This window comes from Salmo salar, chromosome ssa17 (genome assembly GCF_905237065.1).
Source record: "Salmo salar chromosome ssa17, Ssal_v3.1, whole genome shotgun sequence".
In the NCBI taxonomy this organism is placed as follows: Eukaryota; Metazoa; Chordata; class Actinopteri; order Salmoniformes; family Salmonidae; genus Salmo; species Salmo salar.
The window spans coordinates 14,017,645-14,035,853 of NC_059458.1; the positions used below are offsets into that span (position 1 = coordinate 14,017,645).

At 42.9% G+C, this 18,209-nt stretch overlaps 1 protein-coding gene across 3 annotated transcripts; it reads left to right on the forward strand.

Annotated features, from left to right (window-relative positions):
• Positions 1–1,814: 1,814 nt before the first annotated feature.
• Positions 1,815–18,192, forward strand: LOC106575165 (integrin beta-6). Of its 3 annotated transcripts, none has more exons than XM_014151423.2 (16): positions 1,815–2,001; positions 4,951–5,026; positions 5,493–5,572; positions 6,480–6,678; positions 6,983–7,229; positions 7,730–7,895; positions 8,117–8,278; positions 8,567–8,662; positions 8,959–9,048; positions 10,171–10,305; positions 10,459–10,876; positions 11,148–11,370; positions 15,098–15,195; positions 16,078–16,194; positions 16,982–17,148; positions 17,248–18,192. In XM_014151423.2, exons 2-16 carry the CDS (start codon positions 4,969–4,971, stop codon positions 17,350–17,352), a joined length of 2,361 nt encoding a protein of 786 aa, XP_014006898.2. In that variant the 5' UTR covers positions 1,815–2,001; positions 4,951–4,968; the 3' UTR covers positions 17,353–18,192. The 3 variants fall into 3 exon arrangements, with proteins under 3 accessions (XP_014006898.2, XP_045554806.1, XP_014006899.2); XM_045698850.1 differs by lacking the exon at positions 1,815–2,001 and adding an exon at positions 3,572–3,842; XM_014151424.2 differs by lacking the exon at positions 1,815–2,001 and adding an exon at positions 4,592–4,797.
• Positions 18,193–18,209: the final 17 nt, after the last annotated feature.

Here is an 18,209-nt window from a genome sequence, read left to right on the forward strand (position 1 = left end):
CTACTGCACTGCATGTCGCTACCACAGCAATAACGTCTGCTAAATATGTGACCAATAAAATGTGATTTGATTTACATGAAGTACCTTCAATCAACAGCAGAGGGGGCTATTCATTCAAATTAGTAAGTATGTATTTAACTAGGCAAGCCAGTTAAAACCAAATTCTTATTTACAATGACAGCCTACTGGGGAACAATGGATTAACTGCCTTGTTCAGGGCAGAACAACAGATGTATACCTTGTCAACTCAGGGATTTGATCCAGCAACCTTTCGGTTACTGGCCCAATGCTCTAACCACTAGGCTACCTACCGCTCTAACCACTAGGTTGCCGCCCTGAAAGTAAATGTAGTAGATGTCTAAAATCATATACATAGAATAATATATCATTTCAGATTCTACTTTGTCATCGTTAGTACTGTCTTGATAAGAACTTGATGTATCAATGTACTTTCTAACCAGTGACGTATATAAACATAAGTATACAGTATATGTCCATGGCGCTAACCTTTTTTTGACACTATTTCTAGCATCCAGGGGGTTTCATGTAATGTATCCATTGTAATATCAGTGTCTTTTATTGGGCTTCTCTGTTAAAGCTAGCAGCTTACTTGAGCTGATGCCATAGACACAAAGGCACCATGTCCCATATATCTTACCAGTAAAGATCACCCACTCCCACACACACACACACACGCTCCGGACACCACCCAGCCAGACTGTAATGCCAGGCATATGCTCCCCACGCCATGCAAGAAAATCGACCCTATGAACATAAGGAGCAAATGATAGAGGATTAGCACTCTCTTTCTCTGTCTCACCCCCCTTCTCGCTCTCTCTCTTTCTCCTTTCTCTCGCTCTTTCTGATGTCTAATTCTCCACAGTTGAAGGGACACATGGCGCTTTTCCCTAAAGTAGGGCCAAGGTCAGATTGGGGGTGCCTGTGCAGACATCGGGGGTGCAGACATTGAGAGGGTCTGTGGTATCTAGTGTCTTGACTCATTCACTCATTTCTGTTCAATGGTATTTTATAGGAAAGGGGCTGATTGACCTTTAAATAAACCTTTCTGGCACATGTCTTTATGGGGTCACAGTATAGCCTATGGATACATTTTACAATAGCAATGTAAAAAGCGACTAATGTGTTTTACTCTACGTAGTAGAGGGTAACTGCACCACATGGCAAAGAGTCAGCTTGATTAGCTTGGTAGCCATTTGGAACCAGAATGGTTACCACATTGACTTCTGGGAATAATGCCTTGCCTGAATGTGCAGTTTTACTGAACTGATCTGACTCTCATCCCTACGATGTACATCTGTCACCTTGTCCACCTCCTCTCTCTCTCGCTCTCTCTCTCTCGCTCTCTCTCTCCGTATCTCTTTTATACACACACACACACATTCCAATCATACCACCATAGGGAAGGTATAACATTAATACACCGTCACTCCTTCCATCTCTGACCCTCCTCTGCACTTGTTTCAATTAACTCACTGGGCTTGATATTCACTTCCAAACTCAAGACAGCAATATAAACAACAAATATTTGTGTTTTACATCTTGACACAAGTTCCCCACAGGGAGCTGTAGCCTACTGCGTCAACCAAGAGAGGGCAACACTGGCACATTTGGCCTGTCAGTCAATCTGGATCACTGCCACTCTGCTACCATCCCTCTCCAATGAAGGCGGCTGTTATTTGTATGTCTCAGACCCACCAGCAGTTGCTGCCATCAGTCATCAGCACCCCTCCACCCCCATCAGCCTGGGAGCATGGGCAGTGGGGAGGGTGAGAGGGACAGGCAGCGTCATGCTTCATAAAGCTGTCTGTTACTGTAGGTTTATAGTTACTCCTGCGAGGGGCTGCAGTTGGAACTGGACGTTTTGAGGGCCGGCGGCAGTGGCGGCGTCTCCCTGATTCCTCTCCCACCATTTTTCAGGCGGTGACAAGGATGCGGCGGCCTTTTGACAGGGCAGCATGGTACCAGAGGAGGCTCCTGTAGGTGAGTTGCCTCATTGCAGTGCCGACCGTTGTGATGTACTGTGTGTTGACACGGCCCGCCCGGCACACACACACACACACGCACACACACACACACACTGATATATCTGTGATATCATATCACACAGCAGTGCGTACAACCTGGAGCATTGTAAGGAATGACTAAGAGTAATGACTAGGATTCAGTTTCTTATAGATCCCTAAACTTGACAAAGCCAATATCATGTTCATGTCTCAACAACGGAAGTAGAGGTTGGAGTCTAGTTAGGAATGTTGGCAGGTTTTGTGTGGGAGAGTCTTCCTTCCCTCACAATGTGACTGATGGTGGGAATGAAACCTTGGGAAAGCAACAATGAAGATGAACAGAAGTTTTTTCTATTTCTCTCTGTATGGTTAGACATGACCATCTGACCCAAAGATTGGCTTATTGACATGCTGGAGAACACTTTTTTGGGACACTGCTGGTTAGGTAGGATCATTTAATGAATGAATGCATATCTGGGCTGGTTAGGTAGGACAATTTAATGAAAGAATGGACATGCTAAAGTACGACTATTAAGTAGGACAATTAGGTTGGACAATTTAATGAGTTAATGGATATCTAAGCTGGATAGGTAGAACAATTAGGTAGCACAATTAGGTAGGACAATTAGGTAGGACAATTAGGTAGGATAATTAGGTAGGACAATTTAATGAATGAATGGATAGCTGAGTTGTCAGATAGCAACAGATCATATTGTAAAAGGTCACACTAGTGTATGTTTTAAAGATGTTTATGGGTGGCCTGTGTACTTTCTCTGAACCGCCGTGGCACAACTGTACAAACTTTTGTCCTCTAGTCAGATAGAGAATGGAGGGAGCCGCAAAGTGGCAGAGGACAAGTGCTGTCATTCCACTGGGATGACAGTGGGAATGAAAGACAACTGGGTGCCTCTGGGGGTGGAGGAGGAGAGGAGAAAGGATGACGGTGGTGGAAGACTGGAGAGAAGACAAGTAGAGTAGAGATTATAATGGAAGAATCATATGGAGAGATGAGTAAATATGAGAGGAGAAGTGGAGAAGGGAGCAGAGGAGAGGGGGATAGTTAGTAGAGGAGGGGGTTTGGAGTAACAGATGAGGGGCTTACTGCGATTCGGAGGGGTGTGATGCTGCTTTAGTAGGATATTCCGTCTGGAATGGACGAGCTGAGAAATCCACACTGCAGCTGTCAATTGTTCACCACCTACACACACCGCCTGTTAAGACACACACTCCATGTGCTACGCACACACACATTCACCACCCATTCACTCACAGGTCACACACACACGCACATAAACTTATGAGTATATTTGTATTGAGCAATACACTACTTTTCAAAAGAGCCCGAGACGTCGTTTTTGTCCCTACTGTTAATCATTAAATCGAAAGTAACCCTTGAGATATGCACATTTCTGAGGGGTTGGTCGTATTAAATATTAACATATTTTTTCAGTTGCAGTATCTCGTCTGGGTAATTCAGGGGTTATCTCGTCAGGGGTAATAACTTATGGTCTGGCACGTCTGGACAGTTGGTTGTCCCTATAAACAATGGTTATCACGTTGGCCTACACCCGCCTTTATACACAGCTCAACAATGGATCCAGTCACATTGCTTTATGGGTAAATACAACATTGAATAGAGTATGATGTTAAAGCCAATAAACAACAATTGATGGAGACGTGTTATAGTGCACAAATGCTACAGACAAGCACAATGTGTGCCACGATGTAATACATTTCAAGGACAAGGCAGTGAAGAAATGGTTTAACATATAATGCAACACATCGACGGACAGGCAGTCATGGCCCACTGAACTATGGGTAAGTGTTCTGTTGCATATCCTGGAAGTTCGAAAGTATGATGTTTTACAACTGCAGGGATTTGACTTGATGAAGTTCATTTGGTCCTGTGTGGCTTAGTCGGTAGAGAATTGTGGTTGCAATGCCAAAGGTTGTAAGTATGATTCCCGCTGGAACCGGCCATATGTAAAACGTATGCACGCATGACTACAAGTCGCTTTGTATAACAGTGTCTGCTAAATGGCAAATATTATATCAATTTGTGATCACTAGGGAATAGGGCTACTGGCCTAGGGATTAATCAGGTTGTCATTATAGGTCATAAGGCATTAATACAAGTGAATTACCCATGTATAAGCATAAGTCAATTTACACACCTTACAAATACAATGGCCTTCGTAACTGCATCAATACTCATATTCAAAGTTTCAACACTAGCCTATATGTTTTGCAGTGAATCAGAGGTCCAGTAAAGAGGGAATAATTTCTGTCATGGCCGATTTAAAATGAAGAATGGTCAGTCCTAGGACACATAAAGGCAGAATGAAACATGCTATTTCCCCATTTTTAAACAACATTTCAAAGTTATTCATTTGTGTGTACAAATAGTTACATGGATTTGATCATTTATCCCATAACCTGCACTTCAATATTTGTTATAACAGTTTGAGATTGCAGGCTTACAAAATAACATTGATTTTAAATATATATATATATATATATGTAAAAATACAAGTTCATCTCTGTTATATTTCGATTACCAAATAATCTTCCATTGAAATAAACCCTAGTTCAATGTACCGGTTGTCAGGCCTCACTTCGCCGCTCATAGCTCACGTCCGCACACTCACTTCTCACCTACTCTCTCTCTGTAGTCCCGTTCCGTTTATGTTCTCACCTGTACGGAAGTGAACATAATAGGCTGGGCAGGTAAGAATGTCTGTACCACGCAGGCACTCAACGTCTTTCCTGCCAGGTAAGAAAGACGGCGCATTCTCTTGTTGTTTAGCCTAGACAGTGATACCAAGAGAAGCTGACTAAGGCTGGAAATACCTATTTGTTTTATTACTTTTACTCTACATATTTAGAGCGCCAGAGAATGTTTTGTTGTTCTTTCATATCCCTATAGAAGTAACCGCGAGGACCAATGGGGATTGCTGTACTTCTGGTCCTGATTCTTCGGCATTGGATCAACAACGTGGAGGGTAAGACTAGAGATCGGATCAAATGGATTTCATTAAATAACTTCAGTAACTTCTCCTTTCAAGATTACATGTAACTGCAGTATATCCAGATGTTTCCCTGGATTATAATAGCTTTATTATACTTTTATAAAGGTAAATATTCAACGTCATACATGAATGCAATGTATTGATTACATTTAAATTCGTTTATTTGATCCAGTGGTTTATATATACAAATATTTATTTATAAATCCCCCCACACACACACAATTATTATTGTGATTTATCATGATAACATAACCTATCATTTGCTCTAGTTATTCATGCGCAAATTAACCAGGCGCATCACAAAGACAGAGGCACTAAAAAAATCACTCATATACTATAGTATTACATGCCAGGCAGCAGTGCCGTGAGAAAATGTAGCCAGTGCTAGACAGGGCTGACCACTTCTGTATTCTATATTCTCCGTGTGGTGTCCATGTAGGAACATGTTCGGTTGGCAGCGCAGTGACTTGTGACGAGTGTCTCCAGCTGGGTCCCCAATGTGCATGGTGCTCACAAGAGGTAGGCTATACGTCTTGGGCAGGGGAACTATTACATTCAGCCGTGGGCCGATTTTTCCTTGAGCGGATGTTCGGGGGGCCGGATTATAGTTATAAATAATGTGTGCACTGCAAATTGACCGCAAGAGTTCCAAACAGATAAAATATTTGACAAAAAACAGAATAATTTCAAACGTGAATTACATTTGGGTTTCGATCACATATGCCTCTCTATTTATGCGTGGGAATACTAGGGAACAATTTCCTGAATAAAAATAACTTTGACTCATTTAGAGTCAAGCGCAGGACACTGAGTAAAATAACTTACTTTACTCTCAAAGAAACTCAAAAGTCAAAATCCACGCGGGGATAAATAATCCTGACACAAAACAACTAACACGATGACAAGCAAACAATCACGCACAAAACATAATGAGAACCAGAGGGTTAAATCGGGAAAATAATCATAAACGAGATGGGAACCAGGTGTGAACAATCAAGACAAAACAAATGGAAAAAGAAACGTGGATCGGTGGTCGCTAGAAAGCCGGTGACGATGACGCTGAACGCCGCCCCAACAAGGAGAGGCGCCAACTTCGGCCGAAGTCGTGACACTAGGGCATAACATTGTTGCAAGTCCAGTAAGAAAACGTGTCATGAATTCATAAATGTGTAACTAGCCTAACTTAAAATGGAATACTGATATGACGTTGTTGAAGGAGCGAATTGCAGTGCAGAGTCAAAAAAATATTGTTAAATGATTTAATGATGACAATATTTGTAAATGATCTTCAGAAGTCCTATCTTTAAGTTAGTACTATAGTATGAATATAACTATTGACTGATGAAACACCAATAAAATATGTTAAGAGTCTCAGATTGGTTGTAAATGTGGGAGTAAAACCTTGTGGTGTTTTTAAACCTCTCAGAATTTCACAGACTCGTTTTTAATTAGTGAGCGATGTGACACGCCGTACGTCCTCCTAGAGAGAGGCTGTCCCCAGGACCTGGTAGAATTTCCTGTGACCAACTCCGAGGTCCACAAGGACCAGCCTCTCGGGAAGAAGACGGGGAATACCAACAGCACACAGATAACACCACAGAAGATGGCCCTCAAACTCAGAACTGGTAAACCCTTATTTATACAGTTACTGATGGAGACCTGGGGCAGTTGCCGTGTCCATTATTTATACAGCCATTGGGTACACTGCTCACTGCTCACACTCTGTGTACATGTTGGCCTGGTGGTGATTTGAAGTTGATTTAGTAACTCTTTTTGATGAATGAAGGATGTTTAATGAATATTTTCACACAATTTTTCACATAAAGATAATAATATGAATAGAATTTCTCACTAGCATGGTCATCCCTTGAACTGAACGCAGCCCAGAGAGAGAGACAGAAAACACTCTATTTGTTATTTTTTGTTCAGGCAGTGAGGTGACCTTCCAGATCAGTGTGCAGCAGACAGAGGACTACCCTGTAGACATCTACTACCTGATGGACCTCTCAGCCTCCATGATTGACGACCTGGAGATGATTAAAGACTTGGGCTCCACCCTGTCCAAAGAGATGGCAAAGCTCACCAGTAAATTCAGACTTGGATTTGGGTCCTTCGTTGAGAAACCAGTCCTCCCGTTCATTAAGATCACTCCTGGAGAGCTGGAGAACCCTTGTAGGTAGGGTACAGTATGGTTGTGAGAAATTCAATGAAAACCATTTGTAACACTATGGTTGAAGTATAAATGAAGACCACTTTATTTATATAATATATGTATTTAGCAGACACTTTTATCCAAAGTGACTTACAGTCATGCGTACATATTTATGGGTGGACCCGGGAATCAAACCCCACTACCCTGGCGTTACAAGGGCCATACTCTACCAACTAAGCTACAAAGGACCATCTTTCTGTGGAAGAGACAGATTTTCTCACTAAAGAAGCTTAGTAAACGACACAATGTTTTTGTGTATATTTATAACAAGCTTACTTGTTGTAAGTAATAGTAATAACTAGTAATAATTAATGAGTTAAACAGTGATGGAAATATTTGGCCGTCAAAGTCTTATCTGTAGACATGGAAAGTCATGGAAAGGTCTGTTATTTTGAATTTGTCTTAGAGTGGAACTCTGGTCATAGATGTAATACGCTATGTTTCTCTATGGTATTCCCATGCAGGAGTGTGGATGAGAGCTGTCTGCCAACGTTTGGATACAAAAACGTCCTACCCCTCACCAGCAGCACAGAGAACTTCAACAATATCATCACCAACCAGCGTGTGTCTGCCAACATCGACCTGCCGGAGTGTGGCTTCGATGCCATTATGCAGGCTGCTGTCTGTGGGGTAAGTGAAACAGTCTGTGGTTCACGTTTGATTTGATTTGTCCCCAACGATGGTACCCATTTTAACAGAATAGAATAGAGCTGAATAGAAAATAATACTGCAGAATAGAATATAAGGGAAGGGAATAGAATATCTTTATTTTTCAAGGGAACTTCAGGTGTTCTTTGACAATGGACTATTGTATTCGTGCGGTATAATAATCTCTCATCTCTTCCTGTTAGGACAAGATAGGCTGGAGGAACGACTCCATGCGTCTGCTGGTGTTTGTGAGCGATGCCGACTCTCACTTTGGGATGGACAGCAAGATGTCAGGCATCGTCGTCCCTAACGACGGGGAGTGCCATCTGGACAGCAACAATGAATACTCTATGGCTGCCCATCTGGTAAGGGGACAGTCACATCCGATTCATTTATTATTTCTATGACTGGGGTTGTAGTACAAGGATTCACTGTTTATGATACTATAATATGGCTTTCATTCCTATCCATGGTGAAGGAGTGTCCCTTTACTGTAAAGACTACTGGCTCTTTGGGGTCTAGGCCGGGTGACTGTAAAGTACTTTTTATTACTGTTGATGTGAAAAGGACTTTAGAAATACATGTAATTGGTTCATTCATTGGGATGAAGTACGATGGTCTGAGGTTTTAAAATACTGACTTTGTCCATCCAGGAATACCCAACTCTGGGACAGCTGATGGATAAACTGGTGGACAACAATATCCTGCTTATATTCGCTGTGACGGAAAATCAGAAACACAACTACGAGGTGAGAACTTCTCCTTCTCCCTCCATTGTCCTTTTCCCAACAGCAACGTGACGTTTACCCGGCAGAAAACACCGGGTTGAAACGAGGTATGCGGTAAGCATGGAGAAGGAACATGTATCTCTGTGTATCGTTGAGGTTAGCATGTTTGAATCGCTAAGTGCTCTCAGTGGGCGTGTTGGAACGAGCGCTCTCTTCTTCCTGTTTTGGGTAGAACTTGTTTCCCTATGATGTTGCTGTGACTGGTCGACCGACCTACATGAACAGTAACCGTGTGTCTGTTGTGTGTTTTATCACAGAACTATGCAAATTTCATACCTGGTGCCACTGTGGGGGTTCTGGAATCAGATTCAAGGAACATCCTCGAACTGATTGTGACGGCGTATAAAGTAAGAGTCCGATTCTGTCACTGTGGGTGTACAGTGTGTTTGTTAGTTAGCAGGATTATTGAGACTCGCTGAGTACATGGCCGTAGTGACCTCTGACTAGCTGCCTCGGCTTAGATTCTTCCTTTCTGTTTATCTCTTCTCTCTCTTACTCCTCTCCCCGCCACCCCTCTCCCTCCCCCCCTCTCATCCCTGTCGCTCCGTTCCTTCCCCCTCTGTGTGCGTTGAGGGTGATGAGAGCAGACCCACAGCTTCTAATCATTTCATCAGACACTTCCTGAACAGCCTACCATAGCCAAGTCACGTCTAGCTATGCCAAGGGGCTTCACTGAGAGATTTATTCAATACCGAGCTAATGGCAAGCGCATAGCATCTAGAATCTAGCATAATGTACAGGACATACTTTATGTGGAAGCTATTAAGAGGTTAGCCACATTACCAATGTAGCTTATTTTGGGGATAACTAGATATTGATTTAGTGCTCGTCATAGTACACTGTACCGTGAGTACGCTACTGCTCCAGCTGTGTTCCAGCTCAAGCTTTTCTCTCAAGCATCACACAGACCACATCTTCCCAGAAGGCCTGGAGGAACTGAAAGGATAAAAATGTCAAGTACTCTGTCAACACTGTGTTTACTAAGAGAAAGAGTCCTAAGAGTCATATCTACCTCACTGTACCCTGTGGTGATTGGCTATTAACACCTGGGATACCTGGGAGCTTGCCAGAATACCTGGGAAGTGACTGGGATCATGACTCACACCACTCAGAGAAAGGGACTTACCTATATAGTGGAAGACTAGAAATGGATAGGCCCAGCTGGGTAAACCTTAGCAGTGTTGGAACATACTCGTAGCCTTAGAAAGGGAGTAATACGTTAGTGGTTGCAGAAGCTTGTAATGGTTCCCTTTCTCTCTCTCTCTCTCACTCACTCACTCACTCACTCACTCACTCACTCACTCACTCACTCACTCACTCACTCACTCACTCACTCACTCACTCACTCACTCACTCACTCACTCACTCACTCACTCACTCACACACTCACGCGCACACAGACACACACAGACACACACAGGACTAGGACCTGACCATGGCCCTGTTATAGGTTACCTTTGTGTTTCCAGGAGCTGCGGTCTGAGATAGAGCTGGAGGTACTAGGAGACACAGAGGATCTACAGATCTCCTTCACAGCGATCTGTCAGGATGGGACAGTACTACCTGGACAGAAACAATGCTCCAACGTCAAAGCTGGAGACACGGTTTGTTCCTATTTTGCTGGTCAGTTGGTCAGTGATGTTCAAGAACAATATTCCTCTATTTTCCTCTTGTCGTAACAAGTTTCCAACGGACTATACAGCCACCTGAAAGCATGTATGCTATAACATTCACCCTTCAATCTCTGTGATTCCCAGGTCTCCTTCAATGTGACGGTAGAACTCTCTGAGTGTCTCGACGGTCCCCAGCGTTTCCTCATCAAACCGGTGGGCTTTCAGGACCCCCTGGAGATAGACCTGGAGTCCCTGTGCTCCTGTGCCTGTCACCAGACCCCCGAGCCCAACAGCAGCCACTGCAGCCTGGGCCGTGGATCTCTGGAGTGTGGCTCCTGTCTGTGTGATCCCGGGTACATGGGTTCCAAGTGTGAGTGTACGGAGGAGAGCGTCCAGAGCAGTAACTGCAAGGCCAGTGGCGCTCCGGAGTCCTGTAGCGGGCAAGGGGAGTGTTACTGCGGCCAGTGTGTGTGTCACCCGTCTAGTTTCGGACGCGTCTACGGGGCCTACTGCGAGTGTGACGACTTCTCGTGTGTGAGGTTCCGAGGGGTCCTCTGTGGAGGTGTGTACGTACGGTGGGAACACAGACTTTCATGACGAGCATTGTGGTTTCACCTCTTCCTCTTTTGATGAAAACAGACAATGTTCTGACATCACAGTGACACAGTAATTTAACATATGACCTTAGAATATTGCAGCAGGATATACTGTTGTTACTTTCTTCCGTGCTAATGTGTGTGTGTGTGTGTGTGTGTGTGTGTGTGTGTGTGTGTGTGTGTGTGTGTGTGTGTGTGTGTGTGTGTGTGTGTGTGTGTGTGTGTGTGTGTGTGTAGGTCACGGGGACTGTGACTGCGGCGGGTGTGTGTGTCAGAGCGGCTGGACGGGGGAGTACTGTAACTGCAGCAGCAGCAGGGACACGTGTGTGTCGGAGGACGGAGCGCTGTGCAGCGGACGGGGGAAGTGTGTGTGCGGGAAGTGTGTGTGTTCCATGCCCGGAGCCTCTGGAGACACCTGTGAAAGGTGCCCTACCTGTGGAGACTCCTGTAGCTCTGCTAGGTAAGAAGAACACAAGCCTGTCCAGTTTCCCAATGTCACATACAGTTGAAGTCGGAAGTTTACATACACCTTAGCCAAATACATTTAAACTCAGTTTTTCACAATTCCTGACATTTAATCCTAGTAAAAATTCCCTGTCTTAGGTCAGTTGGGATCACCACTTTATTTTAAGAATATGAAATGTCAGAATAATAGCAGAGAGAATGATTTATTTCCCAGTGGGTTAGAAGTTTACATACACTCAATTAGTATTTGGTAGCATTGCCTTTAAATTGTATAACTTGGGTCAAACGTTTCGGGTAGCCTTCCACAAGGTTCCCACAATAAGTTGGGTGAATTTTGGGCCATTCCTCCTGATAGAGCTGGTGTAACTGAGTCAGGTTTGTAGGCCTCCTTGCTCGCACACACTTTTTCAGTTCTGCCCACACATTTTCTATACGATTGAGGTCAGGGCTTTGTTATGGCCACTCCAATACCTTAACTTTGTTGTCCTTAAGCCATTTTGCCACAACTTTGGAAGTATGCTTGGGGTCATTGTCCATTTGGAAGACCCATTTGCGACCAAGCTTTAACTTCCTGACTGATGTCTTGAGATGTTGCTTCATTATATCCACATAATTTTCCTCCCTCATGATGCCATCTATTTTGTGAAGTGCACCAGTCCCTCCTGCAGCAAAGCACCCCCACAACATGCTGCCACCCCCGTGCTTCACGGTTGGGATGGTGTTCTTTGGCTTGCAAGTATCCCCCTTTATTCTCCAAACATAAGGATGGTCATTATGGCCAAACAGTTCTATTTTTGTTTCATCAGACCAGAGGACATTTCTACAGAAAGTACAATCTTTGTCCCCATGTGCAGTTGCAAACCGTAGTCTGGCTTTTTTATGGCAGTTTTGGAGCAGTTGCTTCTTCCTTGCTGAGCGGCCTTTCCGGGTATGTCGATATGGGACTCGTTTTACTGTGGATATAGATACTTTTGTACCTGTTTCCTCCAGCATCTTCACAAGGTCCTTTGCTGTTGTTCTGGGATTGATTTGCACTTTTCGCACCAAAGTACGTTCATCTCTAGGAGACAGAATGAGTCTCCTTCCTAAGCGGTATGATAGCTTCGTGGTCCCATGGTGTTTATACTTGCGTACTCTTGTTTGTACAGATAAACGTGGTACCTTCAGGCGTTTGGAAATTGCTCCCAAGGATGAACCAGACTTGTGGAGGTCTACAATTTGTTGGGCTGATTTCTTTTGATTTGTCCATGATGTCAAGCAGAGGCACTGAGTTTGAAGGTAGGCCTTGAAATACATCCACAGGTACACCTCCAATTGACTCAAATTATGTCAATTAGCCTATCAGAAGCTTATAAAGCCATGACATCATTTTCTGGAAGATTATAAGTGAAATCATTTACAGACAGATTATAAGTGAAATAATCCATCTGTAAACAATTGTTGGAAAAATTACTTGTGTCATTACTTGTGTCACAAAGTAGATGTCCTAACCAACTTGCCAAAACTATAGTTTGTTAACAAGAAATTTGTGGAGTGGTTGAAAAACTAGTTTTAATTAATTAGTTAATTATGACTCCAACCTAAGTGTATGTAAACTTCCCACTTCAACTGTATACAGCACCTTCAGAAACTATTCATGCCCCTTGATTTATTCCACATTTTTTGGTGTTACAGCCTGAATTCAAAATGGATTAAATAAATACAAATTGTCACTCATCTACACACATTACCCCATAATGACAATGTGACAACCTGTTTTTAGACATTTCTGAAAATGTGTTGAAAATGAAATCCAGAAATAACTCATTTACGTAAGTATTCACATCCCTGAGTCATTACATGTTAGCATCACCTTTGGCAGTGATTACAGCTGTGAGTCTTTCTGGGTAAGTCTGTAAGAGCTTTGCATACCTGGATTGCACATAATTCTTTAAAAAATTCTTCAAGCTCTGTCAAGTTGGTTGTTGATCATTGCTAGACAGCCATTTTCATGTCTCGACAGATTTTCAAGCTGATTTAAGTAGAAACTGTAACAACTCCAGTGTATATTTGGCCTTGTATTTTAGGTTATTGTCCTGCTGAAAGGTGCATTTCTACCAATGCTACCAAATACTAATTGAGTGTACGTAAATTTCTAACCCACTGGGAAAGCAGACTGAACCAGGTTTTCCTCTAGGATTTTTCCTGTGCTTAGCTTTATTCTGTTTATTTTTATCCCCCAAAACAACTCCCTAGTCCTTGCTGATGACAAGCATTCCCATAACATGATGCAGCCACCACCATGCTAATATGAAGACTGGTACTCGGTGATGTGTTGTGTTGGATTTGCCCCAAACATAACATTTTGTATTCAGGGCATAAAGTTAATTTCTTTGCCACATTTTTTACAATTTTACTTTAGTGCCTTATTACAAACAGGGTGCATGTTTAAGAATATTTGTATTCTGTACAGGCTTCCTTCTTTTCACTCTGTCAATTAGGTTAGTATTGTGGAGTAACTACAATGTTGTTGATCCATCCTCAGTTTTCTCCTATCACAGCCATTAAACTCTGTAACTGTTTTAAAGTCACCATTGGCCTCATGGTGAAATCCCTGAGCGGTTTCCTTCCTCTCTAGCAACTGAGTTAGGGAGGACGCCTGTATCTTTGTAGTGACTGGGTGTATTGCTACACCATCCAAAGGGTAATTAATAAGGCATTGGAAAACCTCCCTGGTCTTTGTGATTGAATCTGTGTTTGAAATTCACTGCTCGACTGAGGGACCATTCAGATAATTGTATGTGTGGGTTACAGAGATGAGATAGTCATTCAAAAATCATGTTAAACACTATTATTGCACACATAGTGAGTCCATTATGTGACTTGTTAAGCACATTTTTACTCCTGAACTTATTTAGACTTGCTGAAGCAAAGGGGTTGAATCCTTATTGATTCACAACATTTCAGCTTTTCATTTTGAATTAATTAGTACAATTTTGTAAAAAAATAATTCCACTTTGACATGATGGCATATTGTGTGTAGGCCAGTGACACAAAATTCAGAATGTGGAAAACCTCATGGGGTGTGAAGGCACTGTAGGCCGTCTGTTTCAGGAATGACAACAGCGACTGCAGACAGTACAGCAAACAAATATAGTACTAAAAGTGATGAGATGCCATCACTTATAGCAAATGTCTAGACCACACTGGCCCACATCCTGTGAAACCTTGTTCCTGTTCCACACTAGTCCACATCGTGTGAAACCTGGGTCATGTTCAGCAGAAACTGTTTTGAGGTCCAATAAAAACAAATCAAGTTTACCTACAGTATTGCGAAGCCCCCGGTCTTTACTTTTTTTTTTCCTAGCCAGGTTTGTCGCCTCTTTTCAGTACTGGGATATAGTGTTCACCTCATCTTGTCTGAATTTGTCTGCTTGTTCCTGAGGGCATCAAAAGACTGCCAACATCAGTGCTGGAGTATTTCCTTTCTCCATTGTAAAGGACCTGTCACACACAGTCCATCTGACACCACCATTATGTGCTAGACTACACACACACACAGAGAGAGAGAGAGAGAGAGAGAGAGAGAGAGAGAGAGAGCAGCCTCGGGAACAAACTGAAATCTGGCCAAGGCTTCTTCTGTTCACTCTTTATCAGGGGACACAAACAACCCTCCTGTTAAGGCCAGCAGTCAACACGTGACAGATGTTGTGTGTGTGTGTGTGTGTGTGTGTGTTCCTCAGGATCTGTGTGGAGTGTCATCTACAAGCAGAAGACGAGGCCACAGAGGAGTGTGTCCAAAGGTGCAGCATCCCTCACGTCTTCATCAATAATTCCACAGGTCAGTTACTCCTTCCTGCCTGTCTGTCTTTCCGTTTGAACCGTTTATAGACAAGAGTAGCCGAATCGTGACTGATAAGATTCAAATGAATATTGTGAAGAGTGAAATGAGAGCTAGAGAGAGAGAGTGACAGCAGAAACAGCATTACACAGACCTGTCCAGATTGACCACTTGTTTTAATCAAATGTGTGATTGCTAGGCTTGATGCCGGACTATTTCTGCAACCAACAATGGTACATTGTTTCCTTGCCAACCCTGATGAAGAAGTTTCTGGGGGAACTTTCTGGCCCTTTCTCTTCCCTGTTTAATATGATCACAACACGTTGTTTGTCCTGCGCGGGTACTAAACAGACTAGCATGTAAAGTTCCCCCATGGGTCAGAGATCTGGAGGTATGCTGGCCCGTCCTGCATCAAGTGTCTCCCTTTGCCCCTATCTTCACTCTCTCTTCAACCCTCTCCCTCTCCATCAGAACACTGTCTGGGTCCGGTGTTCACCTGACACTAGACAAAGGGGAACATATTATTTACCATGTCCTACAGACGGGGCTATTGTGGTGCAGGTTGAAAATACAAGGACCTGACTCTGAGGGTTTGTTCCTATAAAGGGGAGCTTATTTTGAACCCGCTCGCACTAATGCAAGCTGAGAGGTGTATCTGATCATCGCACCAGATCTTCAGGACTCAGATGTGAAATACAATGGTGTGACACACACACATTCACACAACAGAGATCTTGGCCTTTGATATGGGAATCATATTGGCAGCAGAGTAGAGAGGAGGGTATCCTCTTACGTCCTATTACAATGCAGAGGGAAGTTGATATGTGGCTTATTCATTCATCCCATCTTCATAGCTGTGTATGTGTCCACGTTCCTTTTCAGAATACGATGAGAGCCGGTCCACGCTGTGTACCCTAAAGAGCGAGAACAACTGCTTCATCTCTTTCAGTGTGGTGGCTGGAGACATAGGGAGCACTGTGTATAATCTAAAGATGTACGGTAAGGTCAACGCCACACCTTGGGCCAGATTCACCAAAAGGTTTTTGAACGTCACTTACAAGTACGAACAGTGAGAGAATGAAGGTGTTGAAAGCGAAGGAACGAGGCCAGAAGTTTAAGTGCAAGTAGACATTTTTGGCGAATCATTTTATACAGTCCTTTCTGAAAGTAATGAATGCAACTGGTAAAGGGGCTTAGTGAATCTGACTGGGTCAATACATACAGTGAATCAGTTAACAGGCAGATGTGAAAATCTCAGTGGGAAACATTGGAAACAGAATGCCCAATAATCTGCTTCCACATTATATTTGTTATTACCTTTATTTAACTACACAAGTCAGTTAAGAACAAATTCTTATTTACAATGACGGCCTACACCGGTCGAACCCAGATGACACTGGGCCAATTGTGCACCGCACTATGGGACTCCCAATCACGGCCGGTTGTGATACAGCCTGGAATCGAACCAGGGTGTCTGTAGTGACGCCTCAAGTGCTGACATGCAGTGCCTTAGACCGCTGCGCCACTCGGGAGCGAATGATGAGTCTGATCACTGTAATCATCAGACTCATCATGTGACCAATATAAAATATATATTCGTAACATTAGCATAAAAGTTCTCCATTTCTATCACAACCAGGGTAACGGTTACTGTAATGAATTTATCTCGCCAAATGTGCTAACAAAACTTTCTATTACAATTACACCTCGAAAAAGTGTCTCTGTGATGACTACGGAAGTAACTGTGTGTGTGTCTGTCTCTCTCTCTCTCTCTCCATCCCTCCAGACTGTCCTGAGCCCCCCAACATAGCTATGATAGTACTGGGGGTCTCTCTGTCCATCCTCACCATCGGCCTCATCCTGCTGGGGGTGTGGAAGCTGCTGATCTCGGTCCACGACCGCAATGAGATCGCCAAGTTTGAGGCCGAGAGGGCAAAGGCTAAATGGCAGTCGGTAAGATGGTGTTACTTGTCCTCATTTGCTCTGTCTAATGTCAATTGCTTTTAAATTCTTGTAGAATTGATTGTTAAACCGTGTTTTTCTTTCCCACAGGGTACAAACCCTCTGTTTAGAAGCTCGACATCAACGTTTAAAAATGTAACTTATAAAAGCACAGGGGGACCGAAAGTTGATATTCATCCAATGGATGGCTACTGATGATGACATCAGTGTGTGTGTGTGTGTGTGTGTGTGTGTGTGTGTGTGTGTGTGTGTGTGTGTGTGTGTGTGTGTGTGTGTGTGTGTGTGTGTGTGTGTGTGTGTGTGTGTGTGTGTGTGTGCTTGTGCATGCGTGTGTGTGTGTGGTGTAAGGACAAATTGTAAACACCACAATGTACAACATTGTATCACTCCAAAAGGTCTGGATCTTCTTCAGGGATGCTATCTCATATCAGCAGACAGAAAATGGAATGTCTAGCTATGAATCATCTCTAAATGAAATGACTTTGATTTTGCTGCTCTTAAAGTTGTCTCTGGTACAAACACTCTGCTGAACTGAACACTGGATATTCCCATTTAGATTGTTACAGATTTAGGATCTTAATTTGATCACCCCGTTGCAGGAGAACTTTCCTGCAATGCAGGAAATGTCAAAATTGTAGTGTATTTGAGGTTTAAAAAGGTTTCTGAAGTTTGTAATTTCTGCTTTGAAATTTCAGACTTGATTTCCCTTATGGAAAATATGTAAACCTCTACAAAAATATCCAATATCCATGTGTAATTCACATAATTATTTACATTTCTGGTTGCTGCAGGATTATTTTCCTGCTGTAGCAAACTGGCTCAAATTAAGATCCTACATCTAAACTGAGTAGGCTTGATACTACTGCAATAATGTTTCATGTTTTTTGAGTTATTAATGTTTTGTTTTGGGTTTTGAATCGAGGCTGAGCCTTGAATTATGTAATCTTCATTGGAATCATTTTGAGAAGAATAGTTGATTCACTTTAATGTATGGCGCAAAAAATAAAGTTGAACTTTTCAGTTGTTGCCACATCATCATGTTCGTCATGTTT

Bases quoted from the DNA above. Each gene is read 5' to 3' on its own strand.
- LOC106575165 (XM_014151423.2), top strand. From the start codon at position 4,969: ATGGGGATTGCTGTACTTCTGGTCCTGATTCTTCGGCATTGGATCAAC. The intron at 5,027-5,492 runs GTAAGACTAGAG...GTGTCCATGTAG, and splicing joins TTGGATCAACAACGTGGAGG to GAACATGTTCGGTTGGCAGC. The intron at 9,049-10,170 runs GTAAGAGTCCGA...TTGTGTTTCCAG, and splicing joins TGATTGTGACGGCGTATAAA to GAGCTGCGGTCTGAGATAGA.